Genomic DNA, 27,442 nt, shown 5'->3' with positions numbered 1-27,442 from the left:
AAACTCTGTATGGGAAAAGACATAAAGAACAATGAATAAAAATCAATTGGAAAAAGTAATTGAAGTAAAAGCTCCATTTACACTAGCATCAGAAACATGTTTTACTTGGGAATGAATGTAAGAAGTGACAAATCAATTTGAAGAGAAAATCAATTTTGAAGAGCAGCATTTAAATGCTGCTGAGGGATATAAAAGCAAACTGGAATAAGTATAAAAGCATACAGTCTTCATGGATAGGAAGACTCAAGATAAAAACTATGTTAATTCTGCCTAAATTAATTCATAAATTTAATGTGAGCCCAATAAATGAAATAACATCATTTTTCTGAACCAGGTGGAATGACTTTTAAAAATAAGGTGGAAAAATTAACAAACAAGAATAAATAGCAAGTTTATGAAAAAGAATGATATTGAGAGGGAACCAGCATTACCAACTAATAAACCATGTTATGCAGTGTAAGAATTAGAGTAGTTTTATAGTAGCACATGGAACACACAGATAAATATCATATTTATTGTTAAAATGAATCCATGATAGTGCTAAAAATATAAATTTTTAATAATACTTGCATGTAGAAACTATAATAGGAGCCATAAAAAAAACATTGAAAATTTGATGACATAAAAATGAAATATATCTTTCTGCATGGCAAGAAAACAAAAATAACACCATAAAATAATCAAAAGGTAAATTACAGACTGGGAAAAGTGTTTGCAGTTCATATCATGAAACTTCTCTCTTTCTCTCTCTCTCTCTCTCTATATATATATACATATAAAACTTTCAGAAACCAATACAAAAAAATGTACAAAACCAAAGCAAAAAATATAGGGAAAGCTATGAAGAAAGTCCAAGTGGAAATACAAAAGGTAAGAAATGGGAAAAGATCAGGGAAGTGGAACAGGGAAGGAAAGGAATATATTAGAATCAGTTTTCCATGAGAAGGGAAAGAAAAGAAAGTATTTCATGTTGTGTCTATATAAAAACATATATAAAAGATATAAAAGCAAGTTAAGGGGTGCCTGGGTGGCTCAGTGGGTTAAGCCTCTGCCTTCGTCTCAGGTCATGGTCTTAGGATCCTGGGATCGAGCCCTGTGTGAGGCTCTCTGCTTGGTGGGGAGCCTGCTTTCCCCCATCTCTTTCTGCTGCTCTGCCTTCTTGTGATCTCTATCTCTGTCAAATAAACAAATAAAATCTTTAAAAAAAAAAAAAGGCAAGTTGAAACTTAATTGGTATAATCTAATTAGTTTGATCACTTCAATTATAATAGTAAGGTCAATAAATAACATTATTTGTAATTTCTCCCTGCCAAGTCCTTTTATAAAATTTGCCTCATTTAATTCTCATAACAATACTATCAAATGGATATTATGAGCCATGTTTGTATAGATGAGAAAATTGAGGCTCTGATAACATAAATAATTCCCAAGATCACACAGCTAGAAGAAAACTGGAACATAATCTCTACATCTTACCCCTTAGCCAATTTCTTTTTACTCTAACACTTTGCCCTAGGCCCCATAATATTATCTGCTTTCAATTAAAACTAAGCCTAGAAACCTTTACTTTAAGAACTGAAAATAATTCCAGTTGCCTCAGTTATCAAAGAAAAAGAGTCTTATGCTTTCATTGTGACCACAAATAGTTTAGATTATCATGCTCCCACTCCTAATACATGTTGGCCTATAGTTAAGAACCTTGGGAGGTAATCAAGAAAATAATAACTATAATAATCTCCAACATGTATTGAGTCTTTCTAAATGCCAGGCATTCTAAGTGCTTTGAATTCATCATCTGCAACGTTCCTCTGAGTTAGATACTCTTATTATCAGACCCATTTTATTTTATTTTATTTTATGATTTTATGTATTTATTTGAGAGAGAGAGAGCGCGCACACAGGGATGGGAAAGGTGAGAATGGGGGGGGCAAGGAGACTCCTCACTGAGTTTGGAGCCCAGGAGGACTTGCTCCCATGACCCTGAGATCATGACTTGAGCTGAGGTCAAGTCATATGCTTAACCTACTGAGCCACCCGGGCAGCCCCTATCAGATTCATCATAGAGGTCTGATAGAAGGAACAGAAAGTTTAAGTAAGTTAACCGTGGTCCTCAGCTCACAAGTATCAACTCTGGGTTTGGAAACTAGGTTTGTCTAATTCTAGAACCCAAGTCCTTAGTCTATACTGCTTCTCTAACCACAGGATTTTAATAGAAATAGGATTCATACCATCTTCCACAGGAAAGGGGCAAACTGAACTCAGCCTCAAAGGGCAGACTCAGTGTGGGTTAAAGGTATTGTAGATTATTTTGCTTTCTTTATTGTTGTTAATGAAAATTTAGCGTAGCATCAAACTGTCACATACCAGAGCTTTCAATACGAAACATAGTCCACTCGTGGACAAACTACGTTGATGCACTGGCCATCCCCCAGCCCACTCTTCACTTTAAACAACTCTGAACTTAAAGAAAATAGACCCACGTAACTCTAAGTCATATGGACTCAGACTGAGCCCCAGAGGTAGCTCTGGAGATTATTCAGTTTTTAGAAGCTTCCTTAAGGGCACATGGCCACCCTGAATAGGCAGTTAAAATAGCACAGGATTTCCTGGTTATAGTGACATCTTGGACATGTGATGTGATAGATGAAGGATAGTGTGCAAATTCTTTGGGGTATTCCCATTGAGAGATGAAATCTGTTCTACTCCCTTTGAATCTGGGCTGGGCCTAATGACTTACTCGGCCAACAGCATGAGACAGAGGGGATAATCTGGAACTTCTGATACCAAGTGACAGGAAGCCTTGTAGCTTAAACCTACTCCTCTTAGAACACTCCCTCCGGGAACCCAGCCACCATGCTTTGAGAAAGCCCAAGCAGTCCCAAAGAGAAGCCCAAGTAGAGAGAAACAAATGTCCTTGCTGTGCCCCTGGCTAAGATGCAGCACCAATGTAGACTGTGTGAGTAAGCTGTCTCGGAAGTAGGTCCTCCAGCCTCCGTGTCTATCTGCTTCTGTTGATACTTCATGCAGTAGAGATGTGTTGTCCCCATTGAGCCCTGCTCAAATTATAGACTTCTGAGCAAACAAATGATGTTTTAACAGTTACAATCGTTTGTTAAATTGCAGGAGATAAAGGAGCGGGTGAATATTCTTTCTTTGAAATGCCCAGAAAAATCCCTCTGCGATCTCACTTAATAACCATTTTTAGTGCTGACATTTGCATTTTGAGGGAAGAGTTAGTTTGGGCCATCCATTTGCATTTAACCTGTGGCAAAGATGTCTTTCCCAAAGCTGTACGCTTTTATCTTGTTTTGCTTGTGTTTTGAAATAAGGACGGTATGCTTTAAGATGAGGGTCTGGCGGGTATATCCAAATAACAAATATGAGAAACGCAAATATCACCAGTGCAAAAACACCATCATTTGAACCCTATCAAGTTTGATGTGTAATTACACATTCAACCAGCGGAGGCTGTAATTCACTGCATTGTCTATGAAGAAAGAGCTGACTCAGAAGTATATGTGTGTTCAGGTGCAGATGTTTTTATTAATTGAAAGAATACATGTTTTTAATTAATATATTTAATATAGACCAATTAAATACTAATTTTATCTATTTGTTAAAGTTTCCTAGAACAACTTTCCCTTTGGAAGTACTGCTAGAGATAGAGTGATATTAACCTAATTTCTTGCGAGAAATCAACTACATTTATTTTTAAATACACTTAATCTTTTTATTACGTATTGTCACATTTTTCTCAGTAGGTTTTTCTGGAACTAATGTAGTTTTTCTGGAATTCTGAAGTACACCAACCCATGAATTCATGTGAGAAGGAACTGTTGCCGCCAAATTAGAAACAAATTAGACTAACCATTTAAAAAAAACAAAAAACAAAAACAAAACAAAAAACACTGTAGGCATAGCTCTGAGAAGTATTCAGAATCGTTCTCCACAATCTACTTTATTCATCACACTGCCAGTCTGAATATTGCAGCCTCAAGAGTTTTACCATATTGGGTGACAGACCATATGATTTTCAAAAGTAGCTGGAAATCCAAATAGGGTAGGAAGAGGTGCCAGAGAGAAAACTATCCTGATTTTTAAGTATTGACATCTAATCTTTAAAAAGCCAAATAGTGTGGATTTCAAGGATACATTACTACCAGCCACAAATCTGTAACCTCTGAGCTATAAGCAAATAGGATGGGAAAACTAAGAGGTCGTTACTTGAGTGCTCTTTTCTCATGTGTATTAGGGAAAATGGTTCAGGAAATTTGGGTCTTCTTAATTTAGACTTTACATTTTTAGAAAGGAATAGATGAGTCTCACATCTTCATTTTCTTGAGTTTTTATTTTAACATTTGATCCTAAGATGTGTAAGTCTGAGGAGAAAGTATAATCATCTGCACATACTTGATTTCCCTGACCAAATATTAGGTCCCATTTGTCGAAATATCCTAGAACTGACAATATTTTATTGGTCAGATCTCATCTTCAAGCTTCATAGGAAGTGACATACAAACCTTGCATTAGATAATGCAATCATAAGGCCTGGTCACTGTTACTGTTCTCTATATATGCTATAACTGGGCCTTCAAAAGTTGCCTTAAAAAAGACTTTGTGCAAGTCATGATCATCCTCATAACTAACTACAAGTTATACCTGACTATTCTTTCTCTGCCTTGTGGGGCTTAGCCTCTTAGAAGTCAAGGATCCTCTTGAGAAGGTGATAGATACCTCCTATGGAAGGATGAGTGTGTCCATGAATCACAGAGCTTTCCATGTAGAGAATTCATGTCAACCCTGATTTTCTCAGATCCCCAGGTTAAGAACCTCAGCTCTGGAGTGCCTTTACTAATTGGGCTACATCTGCTCTCACAACCCAACCAGAAAAACCAGCAAGTCAACCTCTCCAGAGAAGATAGGGTAAGGGATTCACAAGTTGATTCACCAAGGAGAAAAACACACTTAACTCAAAACCATTCAGGTGACAGGCCCTACGTGTGTTATTTATTTATTTATTTGGAAAATTTATGTTAGAATTTTGCCTTCTAAAACTCTACAATGTATTCATATTTCTTTCTATAAAACTACTTTTAAATCCTCTACTTAAAACCTTGAGTAAAACTGAACTCAAAGTTAAAAGGTATTTTCTTTTCTGGTGGCTTTGCACACCCCAGCAACCCTCAGGATTTCCCAGGAAATCACTTAAGGAAGAATGGATAGCTGGAAGACCAATATTCAATACCACATAGAGCTGGTTTTGTGAGTCCCAGCTCTGTGCCTTACTTTGACATTCAATCAGTCAGCATATTCATGATCCTACTTCCACAGTATATCCAGAATCTACTTCTTAGCTTCACACAGCAACCATCCCAGTCTCAGCCACCATTACCTCTCACCTGGATTGTTACAGGAGGTTCACCTCTTCTCTCTGTGTTCTAGGTACCTATTGCTAGCATAACCAACTATCCTAACACATAGTGGCATTAAACAATAATCATTTTATTATGCTCATAGATCCTGATGGTCAGGAATTCAGAAGAGACACATCAGGACAGCTCCTGTTCTGTTCCATGATCTCTGGGGCCTCAACTGGGATGACTCTGTTGTCTAGATCTGGAACAGCTGGGCCAGAAGGATCTGTCCCCAAAATGGCTTCCTCACTCCCATGTCTGGCATCAAGGTTGGAATGGCTGAAAGAAAAGACAAGTAGGGATCACCAATGTGGCCTCTCTAGCAGAAGGTCTTTAAGAGTGTTTTCTAGCAAATGGAGTAGAAATCTCATGGCCTTTTGTGACCTAGCCTCAGAGGTCAGCTTCACTTCTACCCTACTCTATAGTTTGAGAGAGTGACAAGTGAGCCCACACGGTTCAAGGGGGAAGGGACCTCCCCTCATCCCAATTTCCTAATGGGAAGAATATCAAAGAATTCATAGACAAATTTTAAAACCACCATATTCTGCTTTTGCCTCTGCCTTCCCATCTGCCATCACCAGAAAGACTGTTTTCAGCAGAACTGCTGAAGGATCTTGATGGAATCCAGAGATGTCACTCTTCTGACCAAATCCTTCCATGGCTCCCATTTTACTCAAAAACAAAATCCTTACAATGATCTAATAAGGCCCCATGGCTTTGTTCTCTTAGACTCATGTCCTGCTCTTTTCCCCAGTGCTTAATCTATTCCAGCCACACTAGATCAAGCAGGCTGGACACATCCTCCCATCTGGGGACATTCACACTTCCTCTCCTGTATGCACTTCCCAGATGTCCGCATACCTGCACCCTTCCTGCTCTCAAGTCCTTACTCAAATGTTACTGTCTCTGTGAGATATAAGCTCACAACCCTATAGAAAACTGCAAACCTTCTCACCCCTTCCCTTCCCTTCCTGATTGTTTTCATTTGTCCTTAACACTGTATACACACACACACACACACACACACACACACACACACACACTCATTTCCAATCTCTTGCCTGCTTCATCCTCTAGAATATAAGCACCAGGGGCACCTGGGTGGCTCAGTGGGTTGAGCCGCTGCCTTCGGCTCAGGTCATGGTCTCAGGGTCCTGGGATCGAGCCCCACATCGGGCTCTCTGCTCCGCAGGGAGCCTGCTTCCCCCTCTCTCTCTGTCTGCTGCTCTACTTGTGATCTCTCTCTCTTTCTGTGTCAAATAAATAAATAAAATATTTTTTAAAAAAAATTTAAAAAAATAGAATATAAGCACCATGTGGGCAGGGATTTCTGTCTTATTTACAGCTGAATCCCCAGCACCTAGACCAGAGCCTGTACATAGTAGGTGCTCAATAATATCTGTAGAATGAACAAAACCCACCTATTTGTGTTAATCTGTTGTTTGTGAGAATTCCATTTCAGCTTATTTTGTTTGCTATTTAAATTGCCATTTGCTTTCCATATGCCTCATTCTTTAAAATATGGGGAAAGCCCCACTTAATGTGATATACAGGCTTCTTTGTATATTTCAAAGTGTAAAACCTCTTACTGATTAAATTATAGGGCTCCTGACCTTCGTTGGAGAACATGGCCACTCTTCACTGTTCTCTTTTTAAAAATTACCAAACCACTAGATTATTTTTTAAGACCAGGTAGCTATACACTTTTATACTGCTATCCAGACATTATATACACTCTAGGTGTGGGGTCAGGGAACATGCTTTAAGCAAGTGGACCTTTTTTGAAGTAAATGAAATAGAAATTAAATATCACTGACCCATCCTGATGATTCCTGTTTCTTAGTAGGAGATGAAACACACCTGGATTAGAGAGAAAATGACACATACCTAAGGGTATATAAGCCTGTCATCTGGTTTTAATAAAACTCTGCATTCTTAGGGTTGAATGTCCAAATAAAGTCAGTACAATCTGTTCTCTCATGAATGTCCCTGTATATAAAATGATTTTTAAAATATCATGTAACAAATGTTTACATCACACAACATGCTGAGAACCTTATAAATACTACTAACTCACTGTTCCTCACAACAACTATGTGAGTTTGATACTTTTACTCTATCCCATTTCTTAGATGAGTCAACTGAACATATAAAAATTAAGTAAATTTGCCTAAGAGTAAACCTCTAGTTAGTAGTGCTGGGCTGGTCCCAAGTTCTATGTTTTTATCCTTAGGGGGGAAAAAATGCCTTTTTCTCAAACATCTTATTGTGAATATTTGCAAAATCACATAAAAATCAAAGGAATTCTATAGTAAATATTCATATACTTACCCCCAGATTCTCCAATTAACATTTTACTGTTTTTATTTTATTACATATCTATCCATCTATCCATTCTTTTATCCACTTATCAATTTTTCTGTTTTATGCATTCCAAAGAAAGTTGTAGAATCAGTACACTTCACCCCAAATCTTTCTGCATGAATATCATGTGGTTTCAATAGTTGTCTACAGTTCTTTTCTCTTCCCTTCTTTTGAGGTAAAATCTACATATAATAAAATGGACAAATCTGAATTCCACCACTCAATAAATTTTGACCTACATTGCTTTTTGATTGTTCTTATCAGGAAAATTTCATACTATAGTTTTGACTCTGGAAAGATCTTATAAAGCTGTCCACTTAACATCAGAGAGTTTAATCTCTGGACAAAATGTAACCAAACCAAATGAGAGTTCATCTACCCAGTGTGCAGCAAGCCAAGAAAAACTGACACAGAGCTTTGGCTGTGAAGGAAGATGAGCTATTTATTGGGTGATGTCACCCAGGAGAACAGGGAGCTAATGCTCAAAAATCCCGAACTCCCCAATGGTGCACAAGTCAGGGTTTTTAAGGACAAAATTGGAGGCGGGTGTCTTCTGAGAAGTGGACACTGTTGATCCGAGGCCCATGAAATCATGTTAATAGATGTTACCTAGTTGCTTCTGGGCCCCTCTGTCGGGTCCTATGGAGGCCTATTGCCTCTCAAAAGACTTGGAGTCTGAAAAATACTTTTGTTCTTCATGTTGGATATTCTGTTAGGTGTATCTGGTTCTTGTTCCTTCAGGATAGTACTGCCTGCATGTATTCAAACTACTTGTACATGCATAAGCTAATGAGCTTGCATTTCTATATGTTTTTTTGAATGACAAAGAAGCATTCTTATCTCTTGAGCTTGGGTCTATATGTCCCCTGGCTAGTCCATTCATGCCTGGAAATGATATGACCCCTATGTTCATTCTTCCATTTGAACTAGCAAGATGGATGCTGGCTTCAAAAAGAAGTGAGTAATGTGTAAATTGGCATCTCCTGAGTTAAAAGAAGGCTCAACAGAAGGTTTGTCTAGAGAAACTTCCCTGTTGCACACATAGAATTCCAAAGGGATTAAGAGCCATTTTCCTTTTTTGGCCTTAGTATAATCCATCTGGAAGAAAGAGACTTCGGTTTAGAAATCCCTACAATTCCACGCCATCCTTTGTCTTCTTACAGATGGAGGAATGAAGGTCAACAAAGCTAACTGATTACCTCCAAGGTCACACCAGTGTGAAGACCCCCTCCCCAGCCACATAGGGTTAAAACAAATAGCTAGGGAACACAATATCCCAAGACTCAAAGTGGTATCTGTTATTTCAAATTCATTAGCTTCCCCTTTCAAAATATCTCAAAATTGCATTTGTCTCATGTTAGAAGTAAAGCATCTCCTTTCCTATTTCCCAAAATAAAAGCCACATGTGGAAAGCTTTTTTTTTTTTTTTTTTGCATATCTGAGAACAGCAGGTCAGAAAAATCAATATTAATTAGAGTGAATGATTGCGATGACATGGTTTTATGCTTTTGAAATAGTATTGTTAATCCTCACAATGGGTTTTCGAATTTCACACATAAGTATCCAAGGTTTGAAAAGGTCAGACAGTCACTCACATGGCTAGTAAGTAGGGGAACCAGGATCATCTGACTCCTAATGTCACCATTGGCCCTGTGTAGACTTGAGTTCCAGCTTCGTGTTGGTAGCTCTGTGATCTTGAACAAGTGGCATAATCCCTTTGTGCCTCAGTTTCCCCATCTGGAAGGGAGGGTCAGTTACTCACAGTAATAAATGACTTGACAGCACACTCTTCCCTGGTTTCCTTCCCTTCCCTATCTCATTCTCCCTCTCCACCAGTGCTTCCTGGGGTCACTTTCTAGATAAGCAACTCGCATTTGAGTCTTTTCCTCAGGGACTGGTTCTGGGGAACCCAAAATTAAGACAATGATTTCTTAACACTTAACAATTCTTTGCCCTTTCAACTCTCGGCATCAAGTACCCAGATCCTTATAACTGTACGATCAGCCAATATCCAGGATCTTACTGGATTCATACAACACATAGAATGACTGTTATTGGCCCATTTTAGGGATGAAAAAACCAGGGCTTAGAAAAATAATGAGGCCAATCAAAAGAAATGAAATCTTGCCATTTGCGACGACGTGGATGGAACTAGAGGGTATTATGCTTAGCGAAATAAGTCATTCGGGGAAAGACAACTATCATATGATCTCCCTGATATGAGGAAGTGAAGATGCAACATGGTGGGTTTGGGGGGTAGGAAAAGAATAAATGAAACAAGATGGGATTGGGAGGGAGACAAACCATAACGGATGGTTTAATGTCACAAAACAAACTGAGGGTTGCTGGAGGGAAGGGGGTCGGGAGAGGGTCGTGGGTTATGGACATTGGGGAGGGTATGTGCTATGGTGAGTGCTGTGAAGTGTGTAAACATGGTGATTCACAGACCTGTACCCCTGGGGATAAAAATACATTATATGTTTATAAAAAAATAAAAAGATTTAAAAAAGAAAAATAATGAAGCCAAAGCCACATGGACGATGGGGACAGAGCTGAACAACAGTCTCAGACATTATGACTCTAAAGTTCCAAGAGGTCTCAAAGGACTGGTTGCAGTACACATTAATCCATCCCTTATTCAGCACATAACTCCATCAACTGCTCCTAGCAAGAACACGTGGGAAGTGAAAATAACCAAGGCATCTTTCCTTCAGTGGTGTAATTCACAAGAAGAAGAGCGCTCTTTTGGTATTAAACTTACTCAGAAGAATAGCTTTAGGGGTCAGTCTTAGTAAATTAAAAAACAAAAATCCATGAGATTCTAAAAGCCTTGAAAAAATGTTAATTTCTACTCTACTTGTCCCTAGTCAGACAGCAACGCTAGCACAACTTTCTATAAATCTTTCTTTTAAAATCGTTTGCCTTTGTCTTCCCATTGTTATGTTACATGGCATATGTAAAGTACCTTTTCTTGAGCCTTTTATCAACCTCAAGTTCATTTTCAAACACTTACTATCATGAACACTTGCTTCTAATCAGTTCAGTTCTTGGTTCCTTTTCTGAGTTTGCCCAAGGCAATGACGTTGATGATGACACAGTAGGAGTTCCGGGATTCTTTTTTTTTTTTTTTTTTTTTTAGATTTTTATTTATTTATTTATTTATTTGACAGAGAGATCACAAGTAGGCAGAGAGGCAGGCAGAGAGAGAGGAGGAAGCAGGCTCCCTGCGGAGCAGAGAGCCCGATGCGGGGCTCCATCCCAGGACCCTGAGATCATGACCTGAGCCGAAGGCAGTGGCTTAATCCACTGAGCCACCCAGGCGCCCCGAGTTCCGGGATTCTTGCCAAATAGCATGTTTCTTAGTCACCCACTTGATCATTATTCCTAAAGAAACTAGGCTCCAGATCACCTCAAACACTTGAACAATGATGGCAGAATTGATCTCAAATCTCAGAGAGGCACGTTATCTCATTTTCTAGATCTTGACACATTTCTCAATAGGCAACTGAGACTTGAATAGGTGTCATCACTTGCCCAAGACCTCAGAATGGCCAATCCAGAGAAAGACACACCTATGTCCACTGCCAGTTTCTAGCACCACTACACAACACTGTCTTTCACATCATAGAACTGAAACAAACCCCAGAAGAGCTCTTGGCATGAGCACTTTTTGCCAACTCATGCAAATAATTTAAGATGCCAGGAAAAATCCCACAACTGATGCCCCTCAGGATTTGGTTTGTCAGTTATGCAAAAGCGACTGACATTTTCTTTAAAGGGCCATGCTTGCCACTTGGCCAATTCTTTTTTTTTTTTTTTTTTTCTTTTTCTTCTTAAATAAATTCTATGCCCAAAGTTGGGTTTGAACTCCCAAACCCTGAGATTAATCACTCTACTGACTGAGCCAACCCCACCACTAAGTTCTTAGCAAGACCACTGATTCAAGTGCCTACAGACTAAAAACAAAAGTACTCTGCATGGTGGCCTGAGAAAATGACAGCCTGAAAAAAATCAGGTCATGAACAGAGAGGTTTTTTTGTTGTTGTTAGGTGTAATTAATCTTTACACCAATCAGACAACTCAGACCTTGCACCCATTCATTACTTAGGGCTCAGAAACTGATCGCTAAAAATGCCTGAATCTACTTAGTTGGTTAATGTAGGAGTACAGATAAGAACTAGTCAAAATTAACCTTGCTCTTGGAGAGCAAGGTTACTTTTTTCTACATTATATGTCACATGATAAGAAAAATTAACCAGATAATTATAGCTATGACCATGGAAATTATCAGATTTTTTGGAAGCAAAGAAATAATTTGTTACGGTATCACATTCTTGGTGAATGGGTTGTTTGGAGACAGTATACTTATTTTTCCAAGGAGAAAAATGTTTTCATGGAACATAAGATAGTGCTCCCTTCCACAGAAACAAAAGATTTCAGTGAGGAAATGCTAGCCATGTTCAACTAATCTCTTTAAGGACACATTCTGGGTGTGCCTGGGTGGCTCAGTCGGTTAAGCCTCCGACTCTTGATTTTAGCACAGATCATGATCACAGGGTCACAGGATCAAGCCCCGAGTTGGGCTCCATGCTGGGCATTGATCCTGCTTAGCATTCTCTCTCTCCCTCTCTGCCTGCCGCTGCCCATTTGCCCACCCACCCCCATCTGTTGGGCATGCTCACTATCTCAAAAAAACAAAACAAAACAAAACAAAACCAAAAACCAAAACAAAACAAAAAAAACACATTCTCACATTCTGTCTTTGAAGGCAAGCAAAATATGAACCAGGTCATAGGTTCCTAAGCTGCTCTTGACATGCATAAAATGTGTGTGGTTTTATAGGGAGAGAGTCAGAGAAAGGGAGGAGAAAAGCAAGGAGAACAGGTATGTACAACCATGGACCAAATACTAAGAAACACATAGAGAAGAAACAGCAACTGGATCCTTGGCAGTTTCTCTCTTTCTAGGTAGCAGGGCCTTCTGCGTCTTCACGTTGCTGAAAGTCAGGCACTGTTTGGCCTAGCTTCACAGAACAGGAAGTTTCGGGTGTGGCCCAAGTATGTAGTTCAGCATCACTGAGGTGCAAGAAAAAAAATAGATTCAGTTTGATTCAAAGAGAAAAACCATTGTTTGTAATCCAAGTTCAGTCCACTGAGCTCAGCCAAATGACTCCCAGAACCACATTTTGTGCTCTTCCAAGAGCCCCACCCTTGTTGTAACTCACCTATGAGTCACTGGCTGCCTGGTGTGTTAAAGAAATACCGCAGTGCACACCTCACCTAGTGTCCAAGCATACCTCTGCTGTTGGCTCATTCCCATACAGTTACAATTTAATCAAATCCTTTTGATTTGGGATTGTAAATGCAAAATTTCAGGATCATTAGATCTGCTTCCAGGGTGGATATAGGAAAGACTTTGGAATTACCAACCAGGTGACCAAAGATCACTGTGAATCATTGAATGTGGGTATTCCCAAAGATCTTTTCTTCACCCAGCTTCCAAGAGCCCTTTGAAAACACATATCTGATCACATTCTTAAGCTACACATTTTTCTCAAACTCATCAGTGGCTACCTTGTTAGAATCAAGGCTGAAATCCTAAACTTGGTTTATGAGCTCAGCATAACCTACATGGGCTATTCACTCAGTCATTCATTCATCAAATATTTATTGGATAGCTACTACGTATCAGATGTCATTCTAGGCACTGATGTAGTAGCAACGGATAGAGTGGATGGACTCTCTCCCATCCTCCAGAAATGACCCTTGACCATGCCTGCCCCTTCACTGTCCATGCCTACCAAACACTGTGCTCTCTCCCTGCTTCCCATAGTTCTTCAGGCTTTTCTTCTGCTGATAACATTGTGCCTGGTAAACTCCTACTGATTATTCAGATCTCATTTTAAACACTGTCTTCTTAAGGAAGGTCTTTCTCTTTTCCTAAACTAGGTCAGATCCCAAATCTGTCAAAGGCAGAGGCTTTAACTCACTGAGCCACCCAGGTGCCCCGCATCCCATAACATTCTTATTTATACATCATTTCCCTTTTTGTAAGTATTTATTATGCATCTGTATTCCATCTAGACCAGGGGTTGGCAAAATTTTTTCTAAAGGGTCAGATAATAAATTTTTTTCAGCTCTGTGGGCCATATAGCCTCTGTCACAACCATTCAATTCTGCCATTATAGCTTAAAAGCAGTCAGAGACAATACATAAACAAATGTGTGTAGCTGTAGTCCAATAAAACTTCATTTATAAAAGCAAGTGGTGGGTCTTATCTGGTCTACGGGCTGCAGTTGGCTGACCTCTGAACAACAGAGTTTCCTGTGGTAATGGAAATTTTGTAGATCTGTTCCCTTTCATAAGGTAGTCACCAACCACATGTGGTTATCAAGCACTTGTAATGTGATTAGTGGAACTGAGGATCTAAGTCTCTAAATTTATTTAATTGTAACTCTTTAAATGTAAATAGCCACATGTGGCTGGTGATTATTTTATTGGATAGCATACACACAGACCATGAGGTCAGAGGCTGGGACCCTCTTGGTCACCACCATGTCATTTGGACCTAGCACAACAGTGGCACAGCGTAGGTACTCAATATTTACTTGCTGAATGAATGAATGAATGAATGAACAAATGTATAAGGATGGGATGACTTAGCAAACTTCCTGTTTGCTTTTTACCACTGCTATATACTTGATGAGATGTTGCCATTGAATGCTTCTTATTCTCTCATCCTGAAATATTATATTTTTGTATGCATATTTTATCTCCCCATTAGCCCATGAGCTCTGTAAAGATGGGGCTATAAGAGAGACTCCTTGGATGATTTGCCCAGTGCCCAGTACAGGAATATCCCCATGGTAGCCAGCCTTCCCACAGTGTTTGCAGTTACCCATACTTACCTGGAAAGGATTCAGTCCTATACCTATTTTATTTCTGAAATATGTTTCGGTCTGTCCCAAAAGTCTAAATTCAAGCTTTTCTGCTTCAATATTGCTGTTGTAAAATTGAGAAATTCAACTTTGCCCTGACCTATCCTGCCTTCCCCAAGCAACCTTAGGGAAGTTGCTTAATGCCCTATGCCTCTCTTATTAAGCAAAGAGAATTCTAATACTATTACAGTTTTCCACCACCTACCTCTTAAGAATGTCCTGTAAATAAATAAGAACATGGTCATATACCTTCAAACACCTCAGAGAAAGGCACTGTTCTTACATGGCACATTATAACTGATCAACAAGATAATAGATGGTAGTGCTTCTCAGTGATATTTAATTACTGGTACATTGTTTTCTTTGACTTATCAGGATAATTCAGTAAAAGCTCTGTGTTCCTCAAGTAAGCTAGCTGGTTGTAAATAATATCAGAAGAATACAATCATTGGAGGGTGGTGAAGGACAGCCATTTTGTTTGAATTATGTCAAATTGACTTTAGAGCCTACCCTCCAGCTGTCATCCCAGGTAAGATCTGAGGATCTTTCAAATCTTTCTGCCCTATATCCATCCTCCTGCAGTTCTGATAAAGAGGCATCTCAATGAAGGCATACCTTTCTTTCACTGCTATCTGAAACAGAAAGTCTAGCTTACCTTGCCACAGAAGGCTCATTCAGTACCTGTGCACTCCATACATCTCATATCCAAGCAGGTAATACATAAGGTCCAGCCAGAGGCCCAAGCAAAGTTCTGTTTCCACCCAGCAACAAGTGCCCATGCTGGTCTTCCTATCCTAGAAGGCCCTGCTCACCTCTCCCACCTTTCCCAAGCGTGGCTCTCTCCCTCTCATTTACTCATTCCTACAACAGATATTCACTGGGCATTCTGCTAGGGACTCTTTACATTTCTCCAAGCAATCCTGCCCTTTATTTTGAATTCTTCATTTCCCAATCTGGGTGTGTTCTGTGGAAGCTTATGGCTTTCTTCATGGGCTGCCCTGACCTATTGGCTACCTTTTCAGATGGTGAAGAGGAAAGTCAAGATAATGGGAAACAAACCTGATCTCAGAAGAACTGAACTTGTTCATCAATAAGAAAAGAAAAAAAAAAAAGGACTGAGTAGCTAATATATAAGGACCTTATCCCCTGAAAAATTCCGTGTTAATAATCTTGTCTCTCTTTTTCTCTGATGTCTGTGTCACTGAAGCCTAAATCATGTGATATCCTTTTATCTATCATGCACTGCTCAACATACCGAGATGCTAAATGAATCAAGAATTGAATCTTTGACTCAGTTAATTTAATGGCATAAACTTCCCAGATTTATATTTGAATTTTGGTCAGCCCAGATGGGTCCTGATAATACGTTTCCTTGGGAACGTGACTCAGTTCTTAGACTTCTCCCAAACACATCTAAGCAAAGGTTAGAAACAAAAACATTTTAACAGAATCCCTATAGAATGTATTCATTTACATAATAATAGGTGTCATAGTAAGTGAGCCACCAAATCTCAATGGCATAACCCAACAGAAGTTTATTTCTCACCCATAGTAAGTCTAACTGACAGTGATAGGAAACTGGAGGATAAAGTGGTGAGGACTTTGCTCACACAGTTATTCAGAGAATCAGGCTAACAAGAGTTCTGCCATCTTTAATGTGTGGCTTTCAAGGTCACCTTGGCTATCAGCATTCAGAGGGCAACAGGGGAAAGAGAGAAGGAAGTGGATCACAAGAGAGAGTTTTTTATGGGCCAGGCATGAAAGCAGCACATTTCCCTTCTACCCGTTTCATGTTGGTCCACAGGCAGTCACGTGGCCACATCTGCCTGCAAGGGAGGAGGGAAATGTAGCCCAGCTGGGAGGAAGAGGAAAGAGAACTGGGTTTGGTGATTAGCCAGTCTTCACCACACTGGACAAACAACAGGGTTAAAATATTTGAAATATTTGAAAGGCGTGAATGCAAGATAATGAAAGCTATTATTTTGCAAGTAATCCTTTATTTTCTGTCCTTTTATTAAATGCCTTGTCTTCTAAAAATATTATTGTAACACATTGTGGTGAGTATAATGATGGTGTCACACCATGAGACGATCAAGCCGGGATCTTCTTATGAAGTGAAGCAGCCGGAGCTGGTCTTAAACAGGGACTGTTAGGCAGGCAAAGGGTGTGCTTGTGTGTTGTGTGGAAAAGAGGGTAGGGTGGCAGCAAGAGACAGTTTGGGAAGGGAGTAGAAACCGAAGAAATTACAAGAAAGTGGCAGCATGAGAAAGGTTGTGAAGGAGATAAAATCAAGGTGTGAAATGAAAATTTAATGTTACTTAAGCAAGAAATGCAAGGCAGGAAATGGGAGGTCTTGAGGCAAGTCATGTCTATGCTAAGAAACTTAGCTTTATGTTGAAAACCAGCACTTCCCCAAGAGAGTCTTTTGTCATGGCCTAGGTAGATATATATGATATATTTGATACATGGGCTGGATTTCCCAAAGTTAAAAGGTGAAAGATTTATGCAATCTGAAGAGAAACCAGAGTATTGGATTTCCCAAGTTAAAGGGTGTTTCACTCTTATTATTTTAATAGCATTCAATAAGCTGATTCAATGAGCAAGTATTTATTCAAAACCTACCACGGGAAGCTGTTTGCTAGCAATAGGGAGTAACAGTGAAGAACAAGAAAGATGGCTCATATATAAATACCCAAGAGACACAGCAGTATATAGCTTTTCCAAAAACGCTTTCTGTCAGTGGCCTTCTCTAGGGAGAGCTTTGGAAATGCTGTGATAAATGGATTTTAGAGCTAAAGTTACTTAAGCAGCTGGAGATCTCAAGAGTCAGAATGGAATAAGGAGAGCATCCAGGAGGTGAGAGGATGATTGCATTGGCCCAGGAGATGGGTTGATGGGCATCTCCTCTGATGCTTCCAGTTCCAAGTTGGGGATCTTTCTCTCCATCCATTCCTTCTGCCTTAACCTTCCTGCCCGCATCTTTCAAGCCCTTAGTCAACTGCATTCTCATTCATGAAGCCTCCCCTACCTATTCCAGCCAGAGTTAGATACAACCTTCTCCCAGTTCCCACGGAACCCTGAACATCTCTCTCTGGTCGTAGCTGTCAGCCTATAGTCTGTGGGCACATCCTGGCAGATGCTTCTGCAGAGCATTTGGTAACACAGGCACAGTAAGGTTTGGTTTAGTGTTGAAATAGAAAAAACAATAATAATGAAATCTTTCAGGCACACTTGAGGCTGGAGTTTGAAGACTGTGTGGGGAAAAAAAAGTTTTAACCTAAGTTGTCATATGTTAATGTATCCCAGTGGCCTGAACAATTTGAGTTGGCTGAGCAAATGTTTCTTTTACACCAGCTATCCTCCTGGAATACCCTACAGAAGAGGTTTCCACTTGGTTTTATCATGGAGAACATTTTATGCTAAGGTCTGCCAGTAGTCAATGATTAGTTATACCAGGTGACTGTAGAAGTCCAAAATAAAACTCATAAGGTGCTTATGCCCAAATTAAACATGACTATAAACATATAGAATTAAATGATCCACTCTGAGCAGAAGTGTCTCACCTATTTGTGACAGGATGATAGGACTTAGACTAAACTGAGACATAAGAGTTTTATAAAGCATCTCTAAACATTTATATCTACCAAACACATGATATAAGGCTGTGGTTAAAGTACTCATTTGTTAATAAACCCAGACAACTTGCAGGTTGTCAACTGAAGTACCTTCCAAATAAGGTAGAATTGTGTATGCTCATCATTCTTGTATCATTCCACTTTTATGAGTTTTCAGGCTGTATCATTTGTATATAACTGACATTTCAAAGTATTTTAGAAGAGAAATAAATGGCGATGTGGGAATCAATAAGACAAATATTTTAGAGCAAAAGTAAGAATTGTACTGAAGAAAGAACTGCTTTGAATTTTACTACCTTAAGGATGATAATTTTCTTAAAAAAAGAAAATATATATATATATATATATATATATACTAGCCATACACACACACACACACACACACACACACAAGCAATAAATAAATGTTTCCTCATTTGCTGTATTTCCTTAAGACAATTTCTAGCTACATGGCTGTATTTTTATGATTTTTACCAGTTATGCTTGTTTTACTGCTAAGACAGGCCATGGAAGGTCTTCATGGCACCATTGTGGAAACAGTCTCCCCTCCCGTGGGTGTTTAATCAGCTCCCATATTTTAATACAGCCTAATCACTGGAATAAGTCTCTTACTTGATTTCATTCAGAGTGGTTCTGTTTCTCTGCTCAAAACCTACCAACTACAATGTAGGTAGATACTCATTCTCAAAATGCCAGTATCCTCAGAAGTTTGTGTTCTACCCAGAAGACCTCAGAGGAGGTTTACCCCACTCTCATAATGTGGAAAATTCTTCATTATTCCACTTCAGAAAGGAAGATGGCCCTCTTCTTATCCCCAGTGCTCTAACTTCCTTCTAGCATTTTTGTCATCCCAGAGACAAACTTATTCTTAGACTTCCTACCCTCATAGTGACCCAAACCTAACAGTCTCTTCATTCTCAACTTGTCTCTTCTTTCCATGGACCAACCCAGCGGTACAATGAAATGTGCCATGTTCCACAGGCTGCCTCAGTCTGAAAACAAAAACTTCCTTGTGAGTGGGTGGTTAATCCACAGAATTACCTTGATTCCAGATTTGCTCATCCTTTTTTAATCCCACTCTAAGGACTACAGCAGAGCAAAGACCTGCAGCCTGTTTGGGATTTGTTTGTTTGTTTGTTTTTCAAAATTCTGAGGGGAAAAATTCTACTGAGACTGTCCATGTCCTTCTGGTCAAGATAGTCAAATGTGCTCTCCCTCCCACCCCCTCAGGGGTACTGTTCTGGGAATTATACCATCTCTTCCTTTTATCTCCGGTTGTCCTTAATCCTTTGGGTACTTTCCTCAATTCCTCAATATGATATTTCTTTATTCTCAAAGAAGCAGCTCCCTTCACTACTAGTACCTAAAGCCACCACCTCCTGCCTGTCCCATCCTTCGCCACCACACTTCTTCAGCGAGTAGTCACCACTCCAAGATCTGTTGCCTCTACATCCCCTTTCTCCTTAAATCCTGCTGTCCATAAAACCACTCAGGAAACCGGTGGATAAAATCACTTGCTAAAGATCCTTGTGAGCATCCCATATGCAATGTTCTTCCTCAGATCCAGTGTCCCAACCCTCTGACCTTCTCCCCTTAAACCTCCCACTGTTTCTTCCCTCACATTTGCTGCCTCTCAGTGGATTCTCCTTCTCCTCCCTGTCTAGGTACCCGCAGGGATCCACACATATTCTTTCCTTTTCTTCCCAAATATTTTAGTGTAACTCTCTAATCTTTCTTCTCTACTCAGAATATTTCATGAAAATAATAACATTTCATGAGTACTTACTCTGGCTGGTACTTTGCATATATTATCTTGTTTAATTTTCAAATATACCTTCAGAGCGCCTGGTGGCTAAGTTCGTTGGCCATCTGACTCTTGGTTTTGGCACAGATCATGATCTCAGGGTCCAGAGATGGAGCCCTGTGACCTGTGCTGGTCATGGGGAGTCTACTGTATATTCTCTCCCTCTGCCCCTACCCCCCTCATGCTCACACGCTCTCTTAAATAAATAAATCTTGGGGGGGGGGGGGGCGGGGACAACACTTATTAGCTCCATTGTGTACTTGTGGCATTTGAGGGCAAGAAAAATTAAGGAACTTGCCAAGGTCATGCAGTCAGCAAATGAAAGTGCCAGGATTTGAACCCAGATAGTCTCATGGCTGCCAAAGAGCCCTCCACCAATTAGCTCTTTAGGCCTGGGCTCAAATTCTTCCTCCTTCAGGAAGCCTCTCCTGACCCCCTCGTGTGATATGGTCCCTCCATTTGTGGCCCTTATGACATTTTTTACTCAATGTTATGGTCATTTTTCACTCCCTTCCCTCCCCGCCCCCACCCTTATCCCACATACACCATAACATTATCAGTTCTGGGAGAAAGGGACTGTATTTATTGATTTCATATCCCTCTAATGTTAGCATAGGACTGTCTTCAGCCAGCAGAAGTCCTGCTAATTTGAATGGAAGACTTGTCCCCTATAAAAGTGGGTCCTCCCAGCATGCCCAACACCCTATTAATTTCCAGATGTGACTGGAATCCAGGAAGTGAACAAACCTCAGTGTCTCAGTGTTGCAAATGAGCAGGTACTCTAGGCCAGGTGGCTCAGGATCTGTTTATTTTCAAGGCTGTGAAAGAAAGGGTAGAGCAGAGAAAGAAAGCGCATTATGGACTCCCAGGCTCTGTCTGTCAGCCTTTGGCCAGCAAACTTATTAAGTAAGATTTTAATGCTTCACTCATTTTAGAAAGACAAAATCTCATATTTAAGAATAACTATCCAACCCCAGATTGAGAAACCTTTCCCAAGAGGTTATGATGGACTTCAATTTTAAATAAAGGGATATAGGGATGCCTGGGTGGCTCAGTGGGTTAAGCCTCTGCCTTAGGCTCAGGTCATGATCTCAGGGTCCTGGGATTCAGCCCTGCATCCCCCCGCCCCATTCTCTCTACCTGCCTCTCTGCTTACTTGTGATCTCTGTCTGTCAAATAAATAAATAAAATCTTTAAAAATATATAATAAATAAATAAAGGGATGTTGTTAATGAGTCACTTTCCATCTGTTAAGAAAGACCTATATATTTCCCAATAACTTTGTTTTCCATTAAGGTATCTCATTTTCTCTGCCAAATAAAATTACATTAAATTAAATTAAAACAAATAAATCAAGTTTTATGAGAGAAAGTAGATGTTGGTCTGAACTGACGGACCTTGTTGAAAATTTCTTCTTTGTGTTATAACTTTCTTCCAGAACAAGCCACAGGGGGAAAAAAAAAAAAAAGGCACCGAAGCCCAGACTGTGCACCCCACTGACAGTGTTACTTGCATCTAGGTATCTGTTCAGTGCAGTTCAGGTTTGCCACAGAGCCAGTTTAAGCAGAAAGTTCCCATGGATTTCAGGGGAAATGTGCTGCTTGATTTGGCCACATACAGAGCTCAGAAATGGATACAAGCCAGATAAGGAAAAAAGGGAAAATCTTCAACTGATCGTCACAGGATGGCCTGGAAGTGTATCTCTTTACATGTGGCTTCATAACTTAGCCATCTTCTAAGTCAACTAAAGCAGTTAATTTGTGTGTGACGTCACCTGTATTGAGCCCCTTTCACTCACTCCTCTTCTCTATGATGCCCTTAAAATCAGTGGGTTCCCAAATTCTATCTCAAACCCACTGTTCTTCTCTCTTTATAATTTGTCCTTTATCATATTCACCTTCAACTGTGGCTTAGACTGTGCCTTGTAGCAGTGGACTCCGTTTCAGCAGAGGGGCTCTCACTTTTCCTGAATCTCTAACTGCCCGACATATGGTCCCACTTCTGTGAGCCATAACCACCTCCAATTCTGTCTTCCCCCTGATAAGCAGCCCCCTTTCTAATTCCCTCTGTCTTCTTATCAACAATAACAAAATTCTCCTTGCAGATCCTTTCCATTTCCCTCTTCCTTGATCTTGTACCTAACCAATCACAAAATCTCATCAAATCCTCCTTCATGAGGCTGTCAAGGTCCCTTCCTGGAATCTGACAAATTGAGGAAAGAAGGAAACGGATGGTGTGTCCCCATTGTGATGTGAAAGGAGCCAGGAGAGAGTTCCTAACTGGGTTAGGAGGCCACTTGGAATGCAGAACACAGAAGTAATCCAAAGGTTAAGCACAGAACAGAGCTAAGGATCAGAGCCAAAGCTGGCATCAGAATACTGAGATCAGCTCTCCATCAGACCTACAGGATAGGTGGGAGGACATAGTGAGAAGGAGGTCAAGAAGTCAGGAACCAGGGACCTGCTCTGTTTCGTTCATCTTCAAATCTCCAGAACCTTGCCCATAGCTCACAGTCGGCACACATTGCATTTCCTATAATCCCAAATACAAGACAATGGTTATAACCTCTCATTCGAGACCTCATATTAAACAATGCTCTCCCACTCTCATTACTTGGGACACCAGGTAATGTTTGGGGAAGTCATATGAGACAAGAGCAACATCCATCCATCCATGTTAGTTTGGAGGATCTAGAGAAGTAACCTGACAGAATGCATAAATAAGGAGGCAAGGAATTTTAATAAGATTTAGTGATATCTCATGAGGGTTTTGACTTAACAATTCAAGTTTTCAGTGTTGTCATAAAAGGGCTTTTTAAAAAAATTATTTCAAAACAAGTGATGTAGAAATAAAAAAATGTTCATCTACAGACAGATTTTTTTTGATTGTCATATATTTTGTGGGTTGTGATAAAACTTGGAGTGACTAAGTCACATAGAGATTTCCAAAATATTGCCACTTAAACAACATAGGGGAAAGGAAGGTGACATATTTTGGAAAACTGTGTTGATGGAATCAAACAGTGTTTCTTGTGGCAACAAAGATTATGACAGTAGCAAAAACAATGCTTCTATTTAATAAGATTTTATATAATGTATCATTCTAAATATATATGTGTAAATTATATTAATGCATTAAATACTAGTAGACATTTGACAATTTCCTGTAAGTCACTAAAAGTTATATATTCCATGTGGTCAGAATACTTTCTCATTGAGAAAAGCAGAATCTGGGCATTGCATTATATTTGTTGAGTGAAATAATGAGTGAGTGTATAAATACTTATTAAGGACTAAAACTTAATTAAATCTTAGCCTTAGGAATAATTTACTTACTAATCCACTGAGCCAATATTGATTGTGTTACTATGTGCAATTCAGTTAAACAGGAATCAGAATGGCTTGGTACTAAAAGTTACTTTCCACTGGAATATTGACGCCTAATATAAAGAAATACTTCTGTAACTTTCTATTATAAAAAATTTCAAACACACTCAAAAGTGGAAAAATAATTTAACCAACATTCATATGACCTCCACCTAGACCCAACAGTAACTTTTTTTAAAGAAAGCAATAGAGAGATTTGGGGTTGGTGGGGCCAGCAGGAAAGAGAGAGAGAATCTTAAGCAGGCTCCACACTCAGCACAGAGCTTGACATGGGCTCAATCTCACAATCCTGAGACCATGACCTGAGCCAAAATTGAGAATTGGATGCTTAATCAACTTGAACCACCCAGGCACCCCATAGACTCAACAGTTATTAACATTTTCCCAAAATTGTTTTTGATGGGCCATTTAAAAAAATTATAGGTGTCGTAACATTTAATTCCCCTAATACTTCAGCATGCCCTGAAGTATTAACTCACGTAACTGTAATACTACTACCGCTCCTAACAAAATTAACAATAATTCCTTAATAAGATTTGGAATAATATAGGTCCTATAATAACCTAGGTCCACATTTGGACCTATGCAATTGTTCAAAATATGGATTTTTTTAACCATGTTTTTACAACAACAACAAAACAGGATCCAGTGAAGGAATACATAGTGCATTGGGTTGTGTCTTTTAAGTTTCTTCTGCCACCCTTCTTTTTTTCTTCTGCTGTCCAGTTTTATTGAGGTAAATGAACAAATAAAAATGTTTATATTCAAGGTGTACAATATATGTAAACATTGTGAAATTATTACCACAACCAAGCTAATTAATACATCCATCTCCTCACCTCATTACCATATTTTTTGTGTGTGGTGAGAACACTTTAGATATATTGTCTTATAAAAATTCAAGTACACTACACAATGTTATTAACCATAGTAACCATGCTGTGCATTAGATACCAGAACTTACTCATCTTATAACTGAAGACTTACATACTTTGGCCACTATCTCCCTATTTCCCCTATTTCCTGCCCCTGGTCACCACCATTCTACTCTCTGCTTCTGTGAGGTTAGATTTCTTAGATTCCACATATAAATAAGTTCATGCAGTATCCTTCTTTCTATGCCTGGCTTATTTCATTTAGCATAATGTAGCCCAGATTCATTTATATTGTTGGAAAGGGCATGATTTCCTTCTTTTTTGTGGCTAAATAATGTTCTACAGTATTTTATATTCTTTATCCATTCATCCATCTACAGATGCTTAGATTACTTCTATATCTTGGTTATCATAAATAATGATGCAATGAACTTGGGGGTACAGATATCTCTTCAAGACGCTGATTTCATTTCCTATAGATATATACCCAGAACTGGGATGACTGAATCATGGGGTAGTTCTGTTTTTTAAATTTTTTGAGAAACCTCATATAGGTTGTACATTTTCATAATGGTTGTATGAACTTGTATTCCTACCGACAGTGTACAAGGGTTGTCTTTTCTCCACATCCTCACCCACACTTGTTATCATTTACCTTTTCGATAGTACCCATACCCTAATAGGTGTTAGGTGGTATCTCATTGTGGTTTTCATTTGCATTTCCCTGAAGATTAATGATGTTGAGTACTTTTTCATATACTTATTGGCCATTTGTAGGTCTTCTTTGGGAAAATATTTAGGACTTTGCTCATTTTTAAATCAGGTTACATGAGGGGTTTTTAATTGTATGAGTTCTTCATTTGAGATTTGGTTTGCAAATATTTCTGCCCATTCCATCAGTTGCCTTTTCATTTTGTTGATAAATTCCTTTGCTGTACACATTGTGAGTTATCTGATTGTTTCCTCATGAAGTCACTTGCTACTTCCCCTTCTTTTGATGTTTCTGGTGAAATCGAAGTTGGATATGAAAACTTGACTAAATTCAGGTTAAATGTATCATTAGTGTATTGAATCTTACATTCTGATAAGAGCACAAGTGCTCTTATTCCAACATTGGGGATAGAATTTGATCACCCAGTCAAGGTAATCAGATTTGTGATTAGGGAGTAACTGATGGGAGTGATAACTTTGACATCTTACAAAAACTGTGTTCCTCATTAACCTTTCACTTAATGGATTTAGCGCCTGTTGAGAATTTTTGCCTGAATCCAGTATTTTATTAGGGGGGTTGTAAAATAAAATGCACCTTTCTGATTGCCCTCATTCATGATCAACTTCCATTTTTCTCTGAGCACTTTCTATGATCTTAAATGTGTTCTTTGAAAGTTAAAAGCTTCAAAGTCCAAAATTTTTAAAATGTATGTTTTATTGTTATGGAAGAGAACTAACCTTCTGTTTCCTTTTGTGTTTTCAGCAAAATGGGTGGCCACATGTTTATGATAAGCCACTTGTTGAATCCTTTGAGGAAGCACCTCTTCACGTGATGGTTTTCACATACTTGGGATATGGACTTGGAACCCTATTTGGCTATCTCAGAGACTTTTTGAGGAGCTGTGGAATAGAAAAGTGTAACGCAGCCATAGAGCGAGAAGAACAAAAAGTATGTATGTGTACCTCCTTGGATCTTTGTCAATGCATACTCTTCTCTTAAGTGTTCTCAGAAGTTGTGATGCATGTACAGATCCTATAAAAGAGTGAGACACTCAGAAACCACTCAGGATAAATTCTATTCATCTCCACCCCATAAACCCCATCTTCCATGTGTCAGACTTGTTTTGTTTTGTTTTGTTTTGTTTTTTAACAAATATTTTATTAAGAAACTACTGTTCTCTAGATGCTGAACTAAGGGTTGATGATGAATGATGATGATGAATACATCATCATATTTAATTTTTATAATAATACCATGTGACAGGTATTAAAATGCCATTTTAAAGATGAAAAATCAAAATATAAGAACAAGGCCTTTTGGATAGGACTGGACTCTGGTCTTCTTGTTGCAAGGTGAATATTATTTATGTTCTATCCCAGAATAGAAAAGTGTGCCTGAGTGAAACATGAAATTTTAATTTTGTATAGGTTATGATTTCTCAACTCTGGTACCATTGACATTTTGGATTGGATAATTCTTTGACATGGAAGGCTGCCCTATGCACTCTAAGGTTTTTAACTGCATCACTGGCCTCTGTTCATATCAGTGAGTTAGCATTCTACCACACACTTGTGACAATCAAACATTTCTCCCAACATTGTCAAATGGTATCATGAAGTTCAAAAAAACCCAATTTAGAACCACTAATATAGGTACTTTTGAGAGTTAACCCATACAAGTCTACATCATCCTCTTTTCACATAGAGCTACTAGGACAACCTGGCAAATATTCAGGGAACTGCAGAGAGCCTGCATTTTCCTAACATGTTCTCCAAATTGGTTCATATGACTTATGATGCCCTGAATTCCTTTATTCTAAAAATTTCTTTGAAATACTATGATGATTATGGGCAAGGATCATTCCACATGAGGGAGCCTTGAACACATCTAAGCAAAGAACATAGGGAAAGAAAACATGGTGTGAAAGAGGTAAGAGAAAGCATTGTACATTCAAGAAAACAAGGAATTCCAATGACTGGACTATTGTGAGTGACAGTGGGAGTATGTGGGGAGAAAGATTGTCTGAGAGGCAAGTAGAGACCAGATTATAATGGGTTTTTATAAGCCAAAGCTATTTATTATAAGAACAATGGGTAGGCATTGAAGGAATTCAGGCAGAGGAATGCGGATTTACAGATTAGAAAGACTGTGTTCACTAGCCTATGAAGAAGGGATTGAAGGACAGCACAGACCAAAAAACCTGTTAAAAGACTGATGCAGAAATCTAGCTTAAAAATAAAAGCTGGGGTGCCTGGGTGGCTCAGTGGTTTAAGCCTCTGCCTTCGGTTCAGGTCATGATCTCAGGGTCCTGGGAT

General features: G+C 39.1%; 1 protein-coding gene across 1 annotated transcript in view; it reads left to right on the top strand.

Annotated features, from left to right (window-relative positions):
* The window catches only part of SPTLC3 (serine palmitoyltransferase long chain base subunit 3), a 134,177-nt gene that overhangs the window by 6,262 nt on the left and 100,473 nt on the right, over window positions 1–27,442 (top strand). The window contains exon 2 of the mRNA XM_045980168.1: window positions 25,890–26,075. Within this exon, the coding sequence (XP_045836124.1) occupies window positions 25,890–26,075 (186 nt within the window). The remainder of the gene's footprint in view (window positions 1–25,889; window positions 26,076–27,442) is intronic.

Source organism: Meles meles, chromosome 16 (genome assembly GCF_922984935.1).
Source record: "Meles meles chromosome 16, mMelMel3.1 paternal haplotype, whole genome shotgun sequence".
NCBI classification, from domain to species: domain Eukaryota; kingdom Metazoa; phylum Chordata; class Mammalia; order Carnivora; family Mustelidae; genus Meles; species Meles meles.
The sequence above is the reverse complement of the archived record's forward strand: the minus strand, read 5'-3'. Positions and strand labels throughout refer to the sequence as shown.